The sequence below is a fragment of the Octopus sinensis genome, linkage group LG16 (genome assembly GCF_006345805.1).
Source record: "Octopus sinensis linkage group LG16, ASM634580v1, whole genome shotgun sequence".
Taxonomy (NCBI): Eukaryota; Metazoa; Mollusca; class Cephalopoda; order Octopoda; family Octopodidae; genus Octopus; species Octopus sinensis.
In genome coordinates, this window is record NC_043012.1 from 29,783,858 (window position 1) to 29,801,357 (window position 17,500).

A 17,500-nucleotide genomic window follows, 5' to 3' on the forward strand; every position below is an offset into this window, starting at 1 on the left:
AGTTTTGATCGTTCGTAGAAGTGTGTGTATGGATATATATATATATATATATGTGTGTGTGTATGTATGTATCCATGCTTGTGTGTATATGTATACATTAGAGTATATTTATAAATATGTATGCGTGTATGCACGCCCTTGGTTGGAACAATAAATGTGTTTCTGTGTGCGCGCGTGTATATATATATATATGTGTGTGTGTGTGTAATCTGTACATATATCTGTTCGCAGTTTATTTGTTGCCAAATGAGAAGGAAGTGAAATATAAATTGTCGCTATTGTTTAATCCCAGGTAAACCCTGATTGTTCACTTCTGTTATTGAAGGCGTTCCAACTGCAACCATCGCTCCTTTCATGTATATCTACCTTGGAGTATACTGGTCAACATGTTGGTCTCTTGAAAGACCGGTAGGTTATGATTGGAGTGAATTTGGCTGTTATTTTCAGCAGGTCGTGTGACCGCCTACTGGTACGTGAAGTAGTTTTACACCGTGGGTGTCTGTGTGGGTGTGCAGATATTTTTTAATCACACACACACACATATATACACGTGTGTCTCTGCATCTATGTATGTATATATGCATGTGTTTGTGTGTGGCTGTCACACTCATACACAAAGAATATAAGACAGTCCAAACATGAACTGAAGGGTCATTCGAAACATTCAAGTACATTATAAAATTTATTCTCGCCATACTAAAGGCTGACAGTGATTTCGAAGGTTCGCCGATCATAGCTTTGTCAGATTGTGAGTGTGTGTGTGTACATACAAATCTTGGGAATTTTCTTAAAAATGGGACAAATGAATCGCTTCTTTATTAAACAATTATATATTTATACACGTGTGTATATAATTACACATTACACACATACATACAAGTATACACACACACATAAATATACATGTATGTGTGTGTGTATGAGGTAGTCTTTGTTTACATCATATTCCCCTTTATAAAAATCAATACATCTATATATCTAGTGTGTATACATGTATACGTGTGTATTATGGCTGTGTAATCTGTATGTGCCTACAAAATATTTTTCCTATAAATTTTCGTTTCTTTCGAATATTTCTTCCTTCTCTCGTTCTTTTCATAAACTTGTATCACCCATCCATCCCTCTATCTATCTATCTACCTATCCATCCATCCCTCTGTCTATCTATCCACTCATCCCTCTATCTATCTACCTATCCATCCATCCCTCTATTTATCTATCCATCCACCCACCCCTCTGTCTATCTATCTACCTATCTATCTATCTATCTATCTATCTATCTATCTATCTATCTATCTATCTATCCACTCATCCCTCTGTCTCTCTCAATCTAGCTATCTATCCCTCTGTCTATCTATCTATCTACATATCCATCTATCTATCTATCCATCCATCTATCTATCTATCTATCTATCTATTCATCCATCTATCTATCTATCTATCTAGCTATCTATCTACCTATCCATCCATCCATCCATCCATCCATCCATCATCTATCTATCTATCTATCCGCATGTGTGTGAGTGTATAAGTACACATACATGTGTATAATAAGTGTGTGTGTGTGTGTTATATTTGTATATGTGCTCAGTTGTATGTGTTATGTCAGTTGTGTGTGCGTGTTGAGTTTTATGATTATATATATATAATATATATATATATATATATATGTGTGTGTGTGTGTGTGTGTGTGTAGAGAGAGAGAGAGGAGAGAGAGAGATTATAGTGTGTGCGTTTGTAGTTAAAGCTATAGTCTTTACATTGATGTTTCTTCCACCCATAAGTTCCACATCTTCGTCTGTGTTTTCTTCGGTAACTGGTTTAGTTTTTCTTCTCTCCTAATCTTATATCTATCGTTCACACACACTCACGCATTTATTTATTTTCATTTCTTAACTGTTCACGAATCTTTTGTGTTGCTAAAATCTTCGAAATCTGACAATTTCTCAGCACCAACCCCTAGTAACCGCCAACAACACCAATACGGCCCCACCCGCATTCTGAATGACGGGGGTACAGCGGCACCCTGATTGACACACACACACACACAACAATCACGTACTTTATTTCTGCCGCTTTCGTTTGATTTTACAAAATACACAAATCTAACGTGGATTAAGAACATACATACGCATTAACGTATATAAATAGTACGTGTATGTATACACATACACACACACACGTGTGTATGTATACACATACACACACAAGCATCAGCTTTCTTTGTTTTTCCGCTCTTTTTTAATCATACACATCCGTATATATCTGCAAATATAACTATATATATATATTCTCCGACACATCGTCATATACGAGACACACACACAATCATGTAAACTCAAAACGTAAACACACAGCGATATATATTCCAACACGCACACACATGTATGCATATATACATATAGTCATACACACGCACATATCTACCCCGTTTATATATATATATATATATATTATATATATATATATATATACACATACATACGTATACACACATATACAAACTACATATTTTAAAAAATTAATATAGAAGCTTTAATTAAGCCTAATTAAATCCACTAATCAACGTACATTCTCACCCTCTTTCTCTCTGTCTTTGTTTTTTTCTCTTTCTATCTATTTTTGTTTTTTACTCTGCCTTTCTCTCTCTCTCTCTCTCTAACTGTCGGACTACGCTCTTCGCTCTATCTCTCTAAATTCCTCTCTCACTCTGTATTTCTCTATCTAAATACTTCTCTCTCTCCCTCCCCCCTCCTCCCACCCTTTCCTTACAAAATTAAGCAGACTTCAAAATTCTCCAGTTTCACAATAACCAATAAAAATTCACCGTTTTTTTTTATTCCCCCCTCCCTCCCTACCTTCACTCTCTGAATTAATTATTTCAGAGGAGAGAGAGAAGAAAAAGATTAGGGAGAAAGAGAGAGAGAGAGAAGGAAAAGAATAGAGAGAAAGAGAGCGAGAAGAAAAAGATAAGAGAGAGAGAGAGAACGAGATAAAAGGGGGTGGTATTAGAGGAAATGAGACATCACTTCCACATACATAAATAAACACACATACACACACACACACTTTTTTCATCTTATTTCTCCTGCGTGTGTGTCAGAATATGTATATCATATTTGTGTATGTGTCATACGTACACTGTGTGTGTGTGTGTGTGTATGTAGTATTTAAATGTATATGTAAGTTAGATATGTGAGTATATAGAATTAAAATTTGTAGAAGCAGCCTTATTTTCCTTATTTTTTAAATTTCATTTTTAATTTTCTGTGTCATATTTCCTTCGCATGGACATAAGGAGTTTAATTAAAATGTTTCCGGCTTATAATATTGATTGTCTGCTTCTCTTTTTCTTCATCCTCTCCTTCCCTCTTTCTCTTCTTCCTCTCCCCCCCTTCCCCTCATTCTCTGTTTGACTGCCTGTCTGTCCGCCAGTTTAGAAACCAAAAAAAAAGAAGAAACCACTACTACCACCACTACTACTACTACTACTACTACTACAATTTCCTGTATTGTTCACATAATTCAAGTCTTTCTTTCCATTTCAATAATGGAATTATAATTATATACAAATATATACATATACATATATATATATATATATTATATATATATATATATATATATATATATATATATGAGCAGGAGGTAAGGTTATTTATATATTTCTCTCTCTTTCAGATACACGTGTGTGTGTGTGTGTGTGTATGTATGTATATATATATATATATATATATGTATTACTTATTATACTCAGAAAATATTGACTTTTAATATATATATTGTGTGTGTGTGTGTGTGCATGTATGTCTCTTTTGACTCCCTTAGACGATGCTACAACTTTTCCCCTTCTATATTAACTACATACACACACGCACACTCATCTACATGTGTGTGTATGTATGTATATATATATATATATATACATACACACAGACAGACAGAAAGAAAAAGCGAGAGTGTGTGTATATGTATCTATCTAGATATGCATCTACACTCACACTCATGTGTGTATATGTGTGTGTAGGTGTCTTATTCACTGTTATTCTACACAAACACATGATATCCGTTATTGAAAGAATGCCAAATTAACAATCTAAAATGGTTTTGTAGCCACAGGCAGGAAGCCAAAGATCTACAAAGAAAGGGAGGATGTGCGTAGTTGTGACATTCATGGCTTTCTCAAAGATGTTAACTGGTATGGATGTGGACTTAAGTTTGTTTAGCACTACTTCAGGTTCAATTCTACTGTGCAGTACATCTGTGGGAAAGTATCTTGTACCATATCATTGAATTGATTAAAATCTTAGGAATGATTTGACTGATGCAAATTTTGTGGAAACCCATCAGAAAATCTGTATCCACTGTTGGGTGGTGGAGTTAATTCACCATCTAGTTTTACAAACACCACCACCACTACCCAATCCTTGGCTGTTTTTTTGTAGCAGATTATTCCTTGTTACAGACATTCATGCCAAGTCTCTGGTGTAAAGCTTCCTGTTTTGGAAGGTCCCCGTGAAGGGCCATAGCTACATCCCTTCTTTCTCTGACTAAAACTTTGCTTAGCCTTCATTCACGAGTAATTATGATTTGGTAACATTACCATGCTTTGGCTAATTGTTTTAGGGGGCCTGTGTAGTCACAGGTAGACATAGCCACCTTCTTGGCCCTCCTTATCCTTCATTCAGCAGATCATTCAGAATATGAGAACTGAGGTGAGAAACAGCTGTCCCAGCAAATGACTGGTACTTATTTTTTGCTGAGTAAACTGGAACAATGTGAAATGAAGTGACTTGCTGAAGGTCACAATCATAAGGTCCTGGAATCAAAGCCACGACCCTTATGATTGTGAGCCCAACACTCTAAACACAAGTCACTGGTGACCTGAGCCAAGCTGACCCAAGCCACCGTTGACCTTCAGAAACTCACACCTTTTTATGGCTTTTGGGAAATCCCTGAAGACTTAAAAGTTTCAATGTAGAACACGAAGAGGAAAACAAAGTGTGTTGGACTCTTTTTTTTAATAAGTTAACCTTTTTGTCACCATATTTCTGTTGAAACACATGTTTTTGTTTTAATTAATTTTGAAAATAATGAAAGCTTTAGTCAAATTATTCTGTCACTATTAAGCTTGTATTTTGAATACAAATTAAGATGAAATTTTAAGTGACGATTTTTATTTAGATTATTTTAAATCAGGAAGTTTTATCATAGAACCAGAAGTAGTCTCAGGTACAGCAAAGGAGTCAAACATGCCCTCCACCTTGATGCAAGCTGATATTTACTCATCCACTTTTATTTTCTCTATAACTTTGTACATTCAATACAACATGTTGTGCACATCATGTAGCAACGCACTCTTTAGACATGTTTTCTGCTCCTTAAACACAGGTATGGCTTTGTGGTCCTGTGGATACAGGGTTTGCCTTATGTCCATGTGGTTTTGCGATCAATCTCTGTGCCACCTTAGGCAAATGTCTTCTATAGCTTCAGATGGACCAATGTCTTGTGATTGGAATTGGTCAATAGAAATTGTATAGAAGCCTGTTATGTGCATGTGTGTGTGTGTGTGAAGGTATTTGGCTCATGATCGTAAGGTCATGATTTCGATTCCTGGTAGCACACTTTGTATCACGTTGCTCTACTCCATTCAGCTGATAAAAACGAGTAATACCAGAAATTCAGAGGGGCCAGGCTTGACACACTCTGTGTCACACTGAATCTCCCTGAGACCCAAGGGTATGCTTGTCTATTGTGTGCTCTGCCACTTGCACGTTAATTTCATGAACAAGCTGTTCTGTTGATTGGATCAATTGGAGACCCTCATTTTCATAACCAGCAGAGTGGTGCCAATGTGTGATTTGGAAATGTAACAGAATGGGTAAAGTAATATTGCTGTGGGGAGTGGACAGTGTCTTTCTTCAGGGCTGAGATAATGGGGAGGCGAAAGGAAAGAGACAAGTTGTCATTGTGGGTTTGTGTGAGTGGCTGCAACTGCTGGGAAAGTAAAACAACAGGAGGACCTTATGTATCTTTATCTTTTACTTGGTTCAGTCACTAGATTGTGGCCATGTTGGGGCACCACCTTAAAGAGTTCTTTGTCGAACACCAGGATTTAGATTTCTTTAAAGCTTCATACTTATTCTATCAATGTCCTTTGTATGTATCATCATTTGTATGTATATATATATAAAAGACTTTTTTCTATTCCCTAATACATCTGTTTGTTATACTAATACATCTGTTTGTTTTGTACACCACCTGTCTTCGTCTTTTGTTTTTTTCGTAAACTCTCCCTATATATCTATATATATGAAACTTAAGGAGTGGCTGTGTGGTAAGTAGCATGCTTACCAACCACATGGTTCCGGGTTCAGTCCCACTGTGTGGCACCTTGGGCAAGTGTCTTCTACTATAGCCTCAGGCCGACCAAAGCCTTGTGAGTGGATTTGGTAGACAGAAGCTGAAAGAAGCCCATTGTATATATGTATATATATGTGTGTGTGTGTGTTTGTCTGTGTTTGTCCCCCCAACATCGCTTGGCAACTAATGCTGGTGTGTTTACGTCCCTGTAACTTAGCGGTTCGCCAAAAGAGACCGATAGAATAAGTACTAGGCTTACAGAGAGTAAGTCCTGGGGTCAATTTGCTCAACTAAAGGCGGTGCTCCAGTATGGCCATAGTCAAATGACTGAAACAAGTAAAAGAGAAAGACACCATTCTGCTCAAATAATGGAACTGCGGATACAATATCCTTAAGTATCTCACCTCTATTTTCATCCCTCTACTTCACTCTGTATTTCATATCTTCTCTATAATAACTATTGCTTAATTTTCTCACACCGTCTCTGATGAAGGGATATATAAAATATCCCGGAAACAGCTGTAAGACCTCTTTATAAAAGTTCCGAAATCTTCCACAGCCTTGGATTTTTATCTCATTCTGTTAATTTTTTATATACACACATGCTGATATATGACCTACGTTGGACTCCTCATTTGCATAATCACTGAACCTGGAGCTTAACTATAGTCTGTCCATAGCACTTACTCAGCATTACCTGACATCTTTGGGTGTTCTTGACACCATTACCTCTCATAACCTCGATATACATATATATGTGTGTGTGTGTGTGTATATGTATGTATATATATATATATGTGTGTATATATGTATGTATATATTACATGTGTATATATATGTATTTCGTGGCACTCTGTCAGTTACGACAATGAGGATTCCAGTTGATCCGATCAATGTAACAGCCTGCTCGTGAAATTAACGTGCAAGTGGCTGAGCACTCCACAGGCACGTGTACTCTTAATGTAGTTCTCAGGGAGATTCAGCATGACACTGAGTGTGACAAGGCTGGCCCTTTGAAATACAGGTACAACAGAAACAGGAAGAAAGAGTGAGAGAAAGTTGTGAAAGAGTACAGCAGGGTTCACCACCACCCCTGCCGGAGCCTCGTGGAGCTTTAGGTATTTCCCCTCATTAAGCACTCAATGCCTAGTCTGGGAATCGAAACCGCGATCCTAAAACTGCAAGTCCGCTGCCCTAACCACTGGGCCCATTGCACCTCCGCATATATGTATATATATATATTATATGTATGTATATGTATATGTATATATGTACATGTATATATGTATATATATATATATGTATGTGTGTATATATATATATGCGTATATATGTCTGTGAATGTGTGTTGGCATTTTATGTTTTTGCATGAGCAAAGAAACCTTAGTGCCATGTTTAAATTCCCCCTGTGAACAGTATGTACCAAAGCTCTGTACTTTCAAATTTTAGCAGAAGAAAGAAAGAAATCTTATAAAACAGCATCCAGTTATAAAATATTGCCTCATATAAAGCAGCCTTCCAACCCTTACCAGCATGGAAAAGCAGACATAAAAACGGGTGATTGAATCATGTAACATCATGTTGCAACTTATTCCTTGGACATGTCATGCCATCATGTAGCATAACATGGATCATTTCACCTACCATGTAACAACATATTCCTTATACATGTTATACACCTTAACCCTTTAGCATTCAGATTACTTTGCCAAATATATTGCCATTGTTTTGAATTTAATCCTGCTTTATTCCCTGGCTTTGAGATTTCAATGATACGATTGTTTATTCTTTGAATAACATTGTAAGGGAGGTGTGAGAAGCCTGATCTGGCTGGTTTGAACATGGACCAGGTAGAATATTTAGGCTAGATACGACTGGTTTAAATACTAGAGGGTTAAAGGTATCGCACTGCCATGTAGTAGCACATAACCTCTCATATACTTTATATTCCATGAGTATGTCATACCACCATGTAGCAACTTATCCTTCATTCTATGTTTATACTCAGGTATTTTAGAGCACCATGCAGCAATACACTTCTTACATGTCGCACAAATCATGCATCATCTTATTCCTGAGACATGGAGCCTCATCACCATGTAGCCAAATACTCCAGAGATGTTATACATGGTTTGACATTTATGCAATGACAACACTGCTGCTGTTGTTGTTTAACCCCAATTGGACCCTTTTCTGAGAAGACCTATCATGTAAGATTATACAGGGTTACATTATCTAATGTGTCCTTGTTATGTATTTAGCCCTTCTGTTACCAACCCATCTAAGACCACAACTCCTTGATTAGTGATATAAACTTCCTTTTTTAAAGTGATCAAATTTAAAAAAAAAAGGAGATTTTAATTAAAATTTCATGTTTGAAATCCCAGCTTAATTCTGAGACTGATCCTTGGTTCTAAATTAAAACCTCATGTTAATTAATGTTTCAGACATCAGCTTAATGACGACAGTTGTTTTTACTAAATTCATCATTATGTTAAAAATTAAGTGAAACAAAAACAGTGGATTTCAATACAAATGAAGTCATAAAAGGGAGATCTGGTTATGATTTCTTGTAGGATGAACATCCACATAGAGGCTTCTTCACTGGTTCAAAAAGGAAACCCTTTCTAAATAAAGTTCCTTGAATGTTGTCTGCACCTTTCATAACCTTACAACTATGCACTGACTATATCCTCCTCCCTAGGGAACAGAATTCTTCATCATTTTATGTCTGCTTTCTATGCTGGCATTGGTTAGATGAGTCATTAAGGTCCAAGTGTGTTCTTATTCATAATTAGTGTTCTTCTAGATATGTTGGAAGACCACATCTGGCCTCTATGTTTCATTTTTGGCTCGAGAGTCTAAGTTGCATGTCCTTCCTATTATTGAGCATCTCACAGAATATTTTGGATGCATTTTATCTTGGCACCAGCATTAGAGAGGTTGTTATGTTCTTGACAAGATGAAAGGATCTTGTCAACCCCACATCATCTCTGCTCATTCACCAACAACTTCACAAAGTGCACCAGTGGAGTCGCCAAGTACCCCATATGATTTAAAAGAGTCCTCATTACTCTATGATGTATTTTATTTGTTCAGAGCAGCGTGGCCCAGAAGGAGAATAGAAGAGAGAGTGTGTTGACTAAAGAAAAAAGGGTGAATAGGTAAAGGGAACGAGAGAGAGAGAGAGGGTTAATTGTGGAGGACTGAAGGTGGACAATGGAGAGAGTGAGTGATGGCTGTTGGTGAAGAGTTAACAGGTAAAATCTGTAGGCTACAACCTGTTTGAATTCTTTATAATACTAGAAATCGTTAACCAACTAAAACATACCTGTGCAACGCAAGTTTTAATTAAACGTTTTTCTTTCTTCTTTTGTTTTTCTCTTTCACAGCATCCTTGCAGGATTTTTGAGAAGCCATCCAGTATCAGAAGTTTTTGATGAAGAAAATGATGATAGAAATTTTTAAAGTGAAAGTTTCAAACTATTTATCTTCGGCTGGAATAGTTTCCTGAAGACATGAAAGACTGGTGCTGCATCATATTTATATAATTTCTTTCTTTGTTTGCATTTACTAATTATTTAAGATCAGGGAAAGCAAACTAAGGTTTGCTAACGAATTTGAAAAAAAAGAAATCAAATATATATGTATTAATATATATATTATATATATGTATATATATATCTAAAATCATGGCTAGTACAGAAAGTACACTAGAATCTGATAATTTCCCACTGAGTTCTGAATCTGAGTTGTCTAAAATAACGGCATTGGAAGACATGTCGACGACAGATGAAAGTATGAATGCAACAACTGATGAAGCAGACAACTCGTGGGAGACAACCAAGTCGGTGTTAACAGCAACCATAAACAAGGTGAACATTTCCGATTCGGCACAGGGGAGTGCGGGGAACTCAAATTTCACAGTAAACAGCAATAGTAATGATTCGATGAACAACAGCAACAACCAACCAGAGGGTTTATTCTCTGTGGCAGCTAGTAGCACTCTCATAAAGACAGTTGTGTTTCCGGCAGCAAGTGCCAATGGAGGGGACAAACCATACAAATGTGACACGTGCGAAAAAGCATTTTCATTGCGCCGTGCTCTCAAGGCACACAAAAGAGTACACACAGGGGAAAAACCATTCAAGTGTGACACATGTCCGAAAGCTTTCAGCCACCAGGGGGCACTGAAAGCACACAAGAGGGTGCATACTGGAGAGAGACCATTCAAGTGTGACGTGTGCGATATGTCGTTTTCCCATCGCTCGACTCTCATCACTCATCGAAGGACTCACACAGGTGAAAAACCGTTCAAATGTGACCTTTGTGACGAGGTTTTCTCCTACCGCCAGACAATGAAATCTCACCGCAAAAAACACTTTTTGGCGGCAAATGCCAATGGCCTCGGTGCAACCAATGCAACAGCTCACACCATAGTGAAACGGATGAGATGCGACACGTGCGGTTTGGAGTTTGCCTCCAAAGAGGAAGTGGAGACTCACATTATTGAGGTCCACGTGGAAAAGAAGATCTTTAACTGTCTGACTTGTAAAAAGAATTTCCCCACATCTTACAGTTTGGAGAAACACAAATTGATGCATTTAGTAACAAATTCCTCAAGCTGTAGGTCTGTATCTGGCAGGGTCCCAAACAAATCAGGCAGCAATGGTCCCAGTACTGCTGCTGTTGCTGCAGCTGCTGCTGCTGCGGCCGCTGCTGCTGCCGCCGCTGCAGACGCCAGCTCCGTGGTCGGTGATACTGCCGAAGAACGGGTTGCGTCGTTCTCACATGTACTTAAACAGCAGAAATCAAACAACAACAACAACAGCAGCAGTCACACCGCTGTCACCACTACCACCACCACCAACACTATCCTCACCCCCAACAACAACAACAACAACAACAACCATCATCACAACAACAGCATCACCATCAACAACATCAGCAACAACCACTTGAACAGCAGCAATAGTCGCAGTTGCAGCATCGCTGTCAACAGCAACAGCAGCAGCAGCAAAAGCATTGGCAACAACACCCATACCACTGCCACCCCCATCATCACAACCACAGCAACAACCATCAGCAACAGCATCAACACCAACATCCCCACTAATATCCCAACCACCACCACCACCACCATCACAAACAACAACAACAACAGCAGCAGTAAAAACAACAACATTGTAACTGCAAATCGCATTCATATTGAAGAGTGTCCTTACAAGTGCTGCATATGTAACGAGGGTTTCCCGTCAATGAAAACCCTAACAGAACACGAACGGACCCACAACGACGACATGTCGATGAACCTGCTGATGCCATCATCGCTGCTGTCATCGTACACGTGTGACATCTGCGGTGTGGTGTTCTCACAGAAGTCGAACCTCAACGCTCACAAACGAAGTCACGGGGAAGAGAAATCTCTGGATTACAGTTCCACATCAGCCGTTGTTCCTCAGAAAGACTATTCTGACTCACCGTTCGAGTGCACGATATGTGGTGCCCTCTTCACCAACAACATGTGGTCGAGTAGCTCATAACACATGCAGGCACAATGCACAGATACACACCTGTAAGCACACACACACACACACACACACACACCTAGATGTACACAAAAGCACATATACTTTCATAAACTACAGGTGTATATACATACATACATATATATATATAATAATTTGAGGGAATATTATTCCTAACTTAAAGGGAAAAATTCAATTTAGAAATACTAAATCAAATTTCACAAAATATAATATATATATAGAAATTAGAAAAAACCCCCACCTTTTATCAATTCAAAATGAACAATTGAATGAAATTTTCTAGATGGTGTAATTTAATTGTTCATTTTGAATTGATAAAAGATGTTTTTTTTCTAATTTATGTATCTATCTATCTATCTATCTATATATATATATATATATACACACATACACCTTCACAAATACATGTAATACACCCTCAAACACAACTTTACATACATGCATACACATGAACACCAGCACACCACACACACACAAGCACACATTTTATGAGGAAGTGTTTTTAAACACTAATACATTATAACTACTAATAGTACTACTACTAAATAAAAATAACGATAATTAATCTTGGCTTGGGTAAGTCACAAGATATGTAGGGAGTGAAGTAGGGTGTTAATGATGTTCTCATCACATCAAGGTCTCTATTTCAAACTCTACAAAGCTTGCTACAATTAGCAACAGATAATAATAATAATAATAATAATAAATCATTGGGTGGGAATGGCCAGAGTGGTTGGAGATTGGACTGGAATACTTCAGTATCACTGCTTCAGTGCCTGTTTTCTTGGATCCTGTTTAAGGATGATGGAAGTTAGTGGCACAGGTTGGCAGAGGTGGTGCTCTTGGTAAAATATATTTGGCAAGGTTGATGAGATTTTTTAGAAATTACCTTTTTACACCCCTCCCCCTCCCATCTGCTCTCTCTTTGACTCTTTCTTTTCTCTCTCTCCCACTCTCTTCTCCTTCGCCCTCCCTCCCACATTCATTTATTCTTCTACTGGTTTCAGTCATTGGATCATGGCCATGCTGGGGCACTGCCTCAATTTTTTTTTTTTAGTTGATCACATGCCCCCCTCCCCAACACTTTGGTACTTTATCAACCTTAGAAGCAAAAGAAGGCAAATTGTACATGCTATAAAGGGAGATAATTGGATCAAACCTGCAATGTATTTATTTGATGTGCTGGCTTTGTTTATCCGATACCAGATTATATATATATATATATATATATATACACTCTCATACATATTCATTATTCTTAAATAAGTGACAATGGCTTTGAAGTTTTGGCCAGTCAAGCCAATATCAGCACTTTGACAATGGCTTAACTGGCCAGAACGTCAAAGTCACTGTTGATAATATTCTTGTTTAAAAATAATACGAAAGTATAGAGAAACCCTTCAGACCAATGTAGAATTGTTATTATAATGACTGAACATAAAAACAAAATCATACACACTTATATATATATATATATGATTAATTAAGTTTCTGTCTGCTAAGTTCCATCCACATGATACTTGTCAACCTGAAAGTAAGATAGACAAACAACTGTTCAAGGTGCCGTGTTGTGGGGTTGATCCTGAAGACGCATTGTTCCAAATGAAGCCAACTTTTAACCACATAGCCATTCCTGAAGTCATAAGTGGCATATTTATAAACTTAGGACACACAGTACCTATAGAAAAGTGAACACTATATGTATATATGATATATATGTATGTATGTATATATATATATATACACACACACAATGATATAGTCCGTTAACGATAATACATTACAAATTCAAATTTTGGCTCATGCCAATCAATCAATCTATCATACAAACACACATACACACACACAAAGACATATATATATATATATATATATATATATATATATAATATATATATAAGCCAAATTCCTAGGTCAATAACAACTCTCAATAACATTACAACAACAACAATACCAGCGCCAATAATTGGTTTCTTGAATGAATGAAGAGGAGAATAAAACTGGTTCTTTTATTCGCAACCAAAAAAAGAAAAAGGAAACAATGTACAGACGTAACTGGAAAGAAAAACAAAACGATGAAATGAGGCTTAGCCGACATTATTATTATTATTATTATTGTAACAATCTCAGGAATAATTTGTCTTTGTTTTTGTTGTTATTTTCTTGTCTCTCCTTATATATGTGTGTGTGTGTGTGTGTGTGTATTTGTGTTTATTTTTATTTTGTAATTTTTTTTTCTTTTTTTTTTTTTCTTCAGTATTCCTTTCTTGAAATGCAATGTAATCGAATATTGTGAGTGTATCTATCTAATCTAATATATATATATATATACACATACATACATACATATATATATACATACATATATATATATACACACACATATATATATATATAATATATATATATATATATATATATATATATATATTATATATATATATACACACACATATATATATATATATATACACACATATATATATATACACACATACATATATACATACACACACACACACATACATACATCCATCCATTCATACAGATATATACATATACGTATATATATATATATATATATATATATATATACACACACATATATACATACACACATATATAATATATATATACATATGCATGTAATATATACATATGTATATGCAATATATTTATATGTGTGTATGTATATATGTATATATAAATGCTAAAGAAAGGAGAATTATACATTTTTATTCAGATTATGCATGTTATACATTTTATATATATATATTTATAAATGTATGTATATCATACACACAGGTGTATACATGCGTAGTAGTTCTAAGACCTCTACCTACATAACATGTGTAAATGATCCATGAATCCACAGGTAAAGTGAAAGCTATCCTTCTTTAGTTTTTGGTTGTCAGTTGATCGTTTGTCACTCTTATCTCGCATTCTTTTGGCTATACATGTTGGTGTGTATTTATGCATGTAATGTGTACACTATATATATATATATATAATATATATATTCACACACATACATGCATACTGGATTATGGGGATTTATCTGCAACATGTGGAGAAGGCTGTAAACCTTGCACTAAAATTGTGATTTCGAATCACAAGAACACAAGCCTTTGCTTCCGACTGGTGTAGAAGCAGTGGTACATTTGTGGCGCCTTCAAAACCAGAGGAATTACTTGTCTGGTGGTGTTGTCATTGTGTTGTCATGTTGCTGTCATTCCTTCAAGCATCGCACATTTTGATTGGGGACGGGACGTTTGAATGGGAAAGGAGAATGTTTGGTGTATTTGAACAACTGGAGAAAGTGTCTTGTGTGTATAACGCGGATGGTTATACATACAGGATCATTCATGTGTATGTATATGTGAATGATTCTGTTTCATATGGACATGTATATTTTTACATAAACACACACAAAACACAAATTAGGGCATAAATATTTGTGAACATGTTTATCATATACATATGTACATGTGTGTATGTATAAATATAGATGTCTGTGTATATGTATTTTTGTATGTGTTTATAGTATTTATATATATATATATATTATATATATATCATGTATATATATATATATATATATAGATATATATATATATATATCATGTATATATATATATCATGTATATATATATATATATATATATAATATATATATATCATGTATATATATTATATATATATATATTATATATATATCATGTATATATATATATTATATATATATCATGTATATATGTATATGGACATAAGTATTTTCTAAGCTTATAGTATGTATATGTGTATAACACACACAAACTCCTGCTCTTAAATCTCCTACCTGCTTATTTTCCTAAAAAAAAATCAACAATATCACAAACTTTTGTTTTAATTATTGTAAAAAATATAATTAACAGTCACATTAATTATTCCACAATAATTAACTGGAAACAATTAGAGTGCTGAAGGAATTAATTGGAATATTTTCTTTTTATTTACCAAGTGACACGTTGACCCCTACTCATTGTGATGTCATTGTTTCTCATTTGATTATCTCATTTACTTGGGTTTGATATCTCATTAACAAAGAGGCCGGTAATGAACCCTGGCAGTTGGAAGGCCAAACCACCATTCACTGATGCATAGGATTTTCTTGTTGAGCTTCTTCTGAGTATTTACTCTGCTGCATACTCAGTATTTTGAGTTACCACTCAGAAAGACTCTCTTCAGCTTCTACACAGATTATTTCTGTTTCCTACTGTAAACACACACACACACACACAGCACACACAGCCAGAAGTGGAGAGTAGGGAAATGTTTGATGGTGCTGGCTTTGGAAGAACAAAAGACAAGGTTGGTTTCGGCAGGATTGGAATTCAAAAGAAATGCTGCAAGATGCTTTTGCTTGATGAATTCATGAATCTGCCAATTCGCTGTGCTAATAATAATAATAATAATAATAATAATAGCACAGGACCAAGTCAACTTTAGGAATGAGCAAGTGTCATCACTGTGCCGCATCTGTAATAGAGCGGATGAAACCATTGCCCATATCATGAACGAATGCCCTAGACTTGCCTAAAACCACTACAAGTTGTGGCAACATGACCAGGTAGCGAAAGTGCTACATTGGAAACTGTGCAAAGTGGGGCTAGAGAGAGGCAAGACGTGGTATGAGCACAAACCGCAGAGAGTTACAGAGTCGGAGACTAGCAAAATCCTCTGGGATTTCCCAGATCCAAACAGACCTGACCTAGTGGTGGTCACAAGGTGCACCACATATGCTATATACTTGATGTTGCATGCCCCTTTGACACACGAATAGTCAAGAAGGAAGGCAAAAAGATAAATACAACCCTCTTAAGTATGAAATAATCCAGCTATGGAAAATGAAGAAGGTGAAGATAATGTCAATTATTGTTGGGGGCCTTGGGAACAGTATCAGAAGACATTAAGAGGAATATAAAGGAAATTGGAATAGAGTGCCCAGTAGAATTGTTACAAAAGGTTTGCCTCCTTGGCATGGCCAGAATAATCAGGAAAGTATTAGACAGCTGAAAAGAGCGAATAGCATGGTGCCGTAGGCTGCAGGTAGAAAGCCTGCTATGCATAGAAGACTCCGGGAGTTCCAAAAAGACCCACGAGAAAGAGAAAATAATAATAATAATGGTTTTTCTGATAGGTCCATAGCCTGAGATTTTGGAAAGGAGATCATTCAATACCATTGACCCCAGTAATTGACTGGTCCTTGATTTTATTGTTCCCAAATGGATAGAAAGCATAGTTGAACTTCAGCAGGATTTGAACTTAGAACGTAGAGTGTCAGAAGAAAAACTTTTGAGCATTTTATCAGACATGCTAACATTTCTCATTACTCATCACCTTAATTATAATAATAATAATAATTTCTGATTTTGGCTGAAGCTAGCAATTTTAAGGGAAGAGGCTTAATTAATAAACATCAACCTCTCATCCCTTATTATTTGAGTGGTGTCATATTTCTTTGACCCTTGAAAGGATGGAAAGCAAAGTCAACCAAGACTTGATTTGATCTCAGAACAAATGCCACAGTCTGTTTTGTACGACACTCT

The 17,500-nt window shown here is 36.2% G+C and overlaps 1 protein-coding gene across 1 annotated transcript in view; it reads left to right on the plus strand.

Moving 5' to 3' along the window:
* Window positions 1-12,089, plus strand: part of LOC115220292 (zinc finger protein 845-like) — a 12,720-nt gene extending 631 nt beyond the window's left edge. Inside the window, exon 2 of the mRNA XM_036509948.1 lies at window positions 9,756-12,089. Within this exon, the coding sequence (XP_036365841.1) occupies window positions 10,056-11,906 (1,851 nt within the window). The 5' untranslated portion in view covers window positions 9,756-10,055 and the 3' untranslated portion in view covers window positions 11,907-12,089. The remainder of the gene's footprint in view (window positions 1-9,755) is intronic.
* The last annotated feature ends 5,411 nt before the right edge of the window (window positions 12,090-17,500 follow it).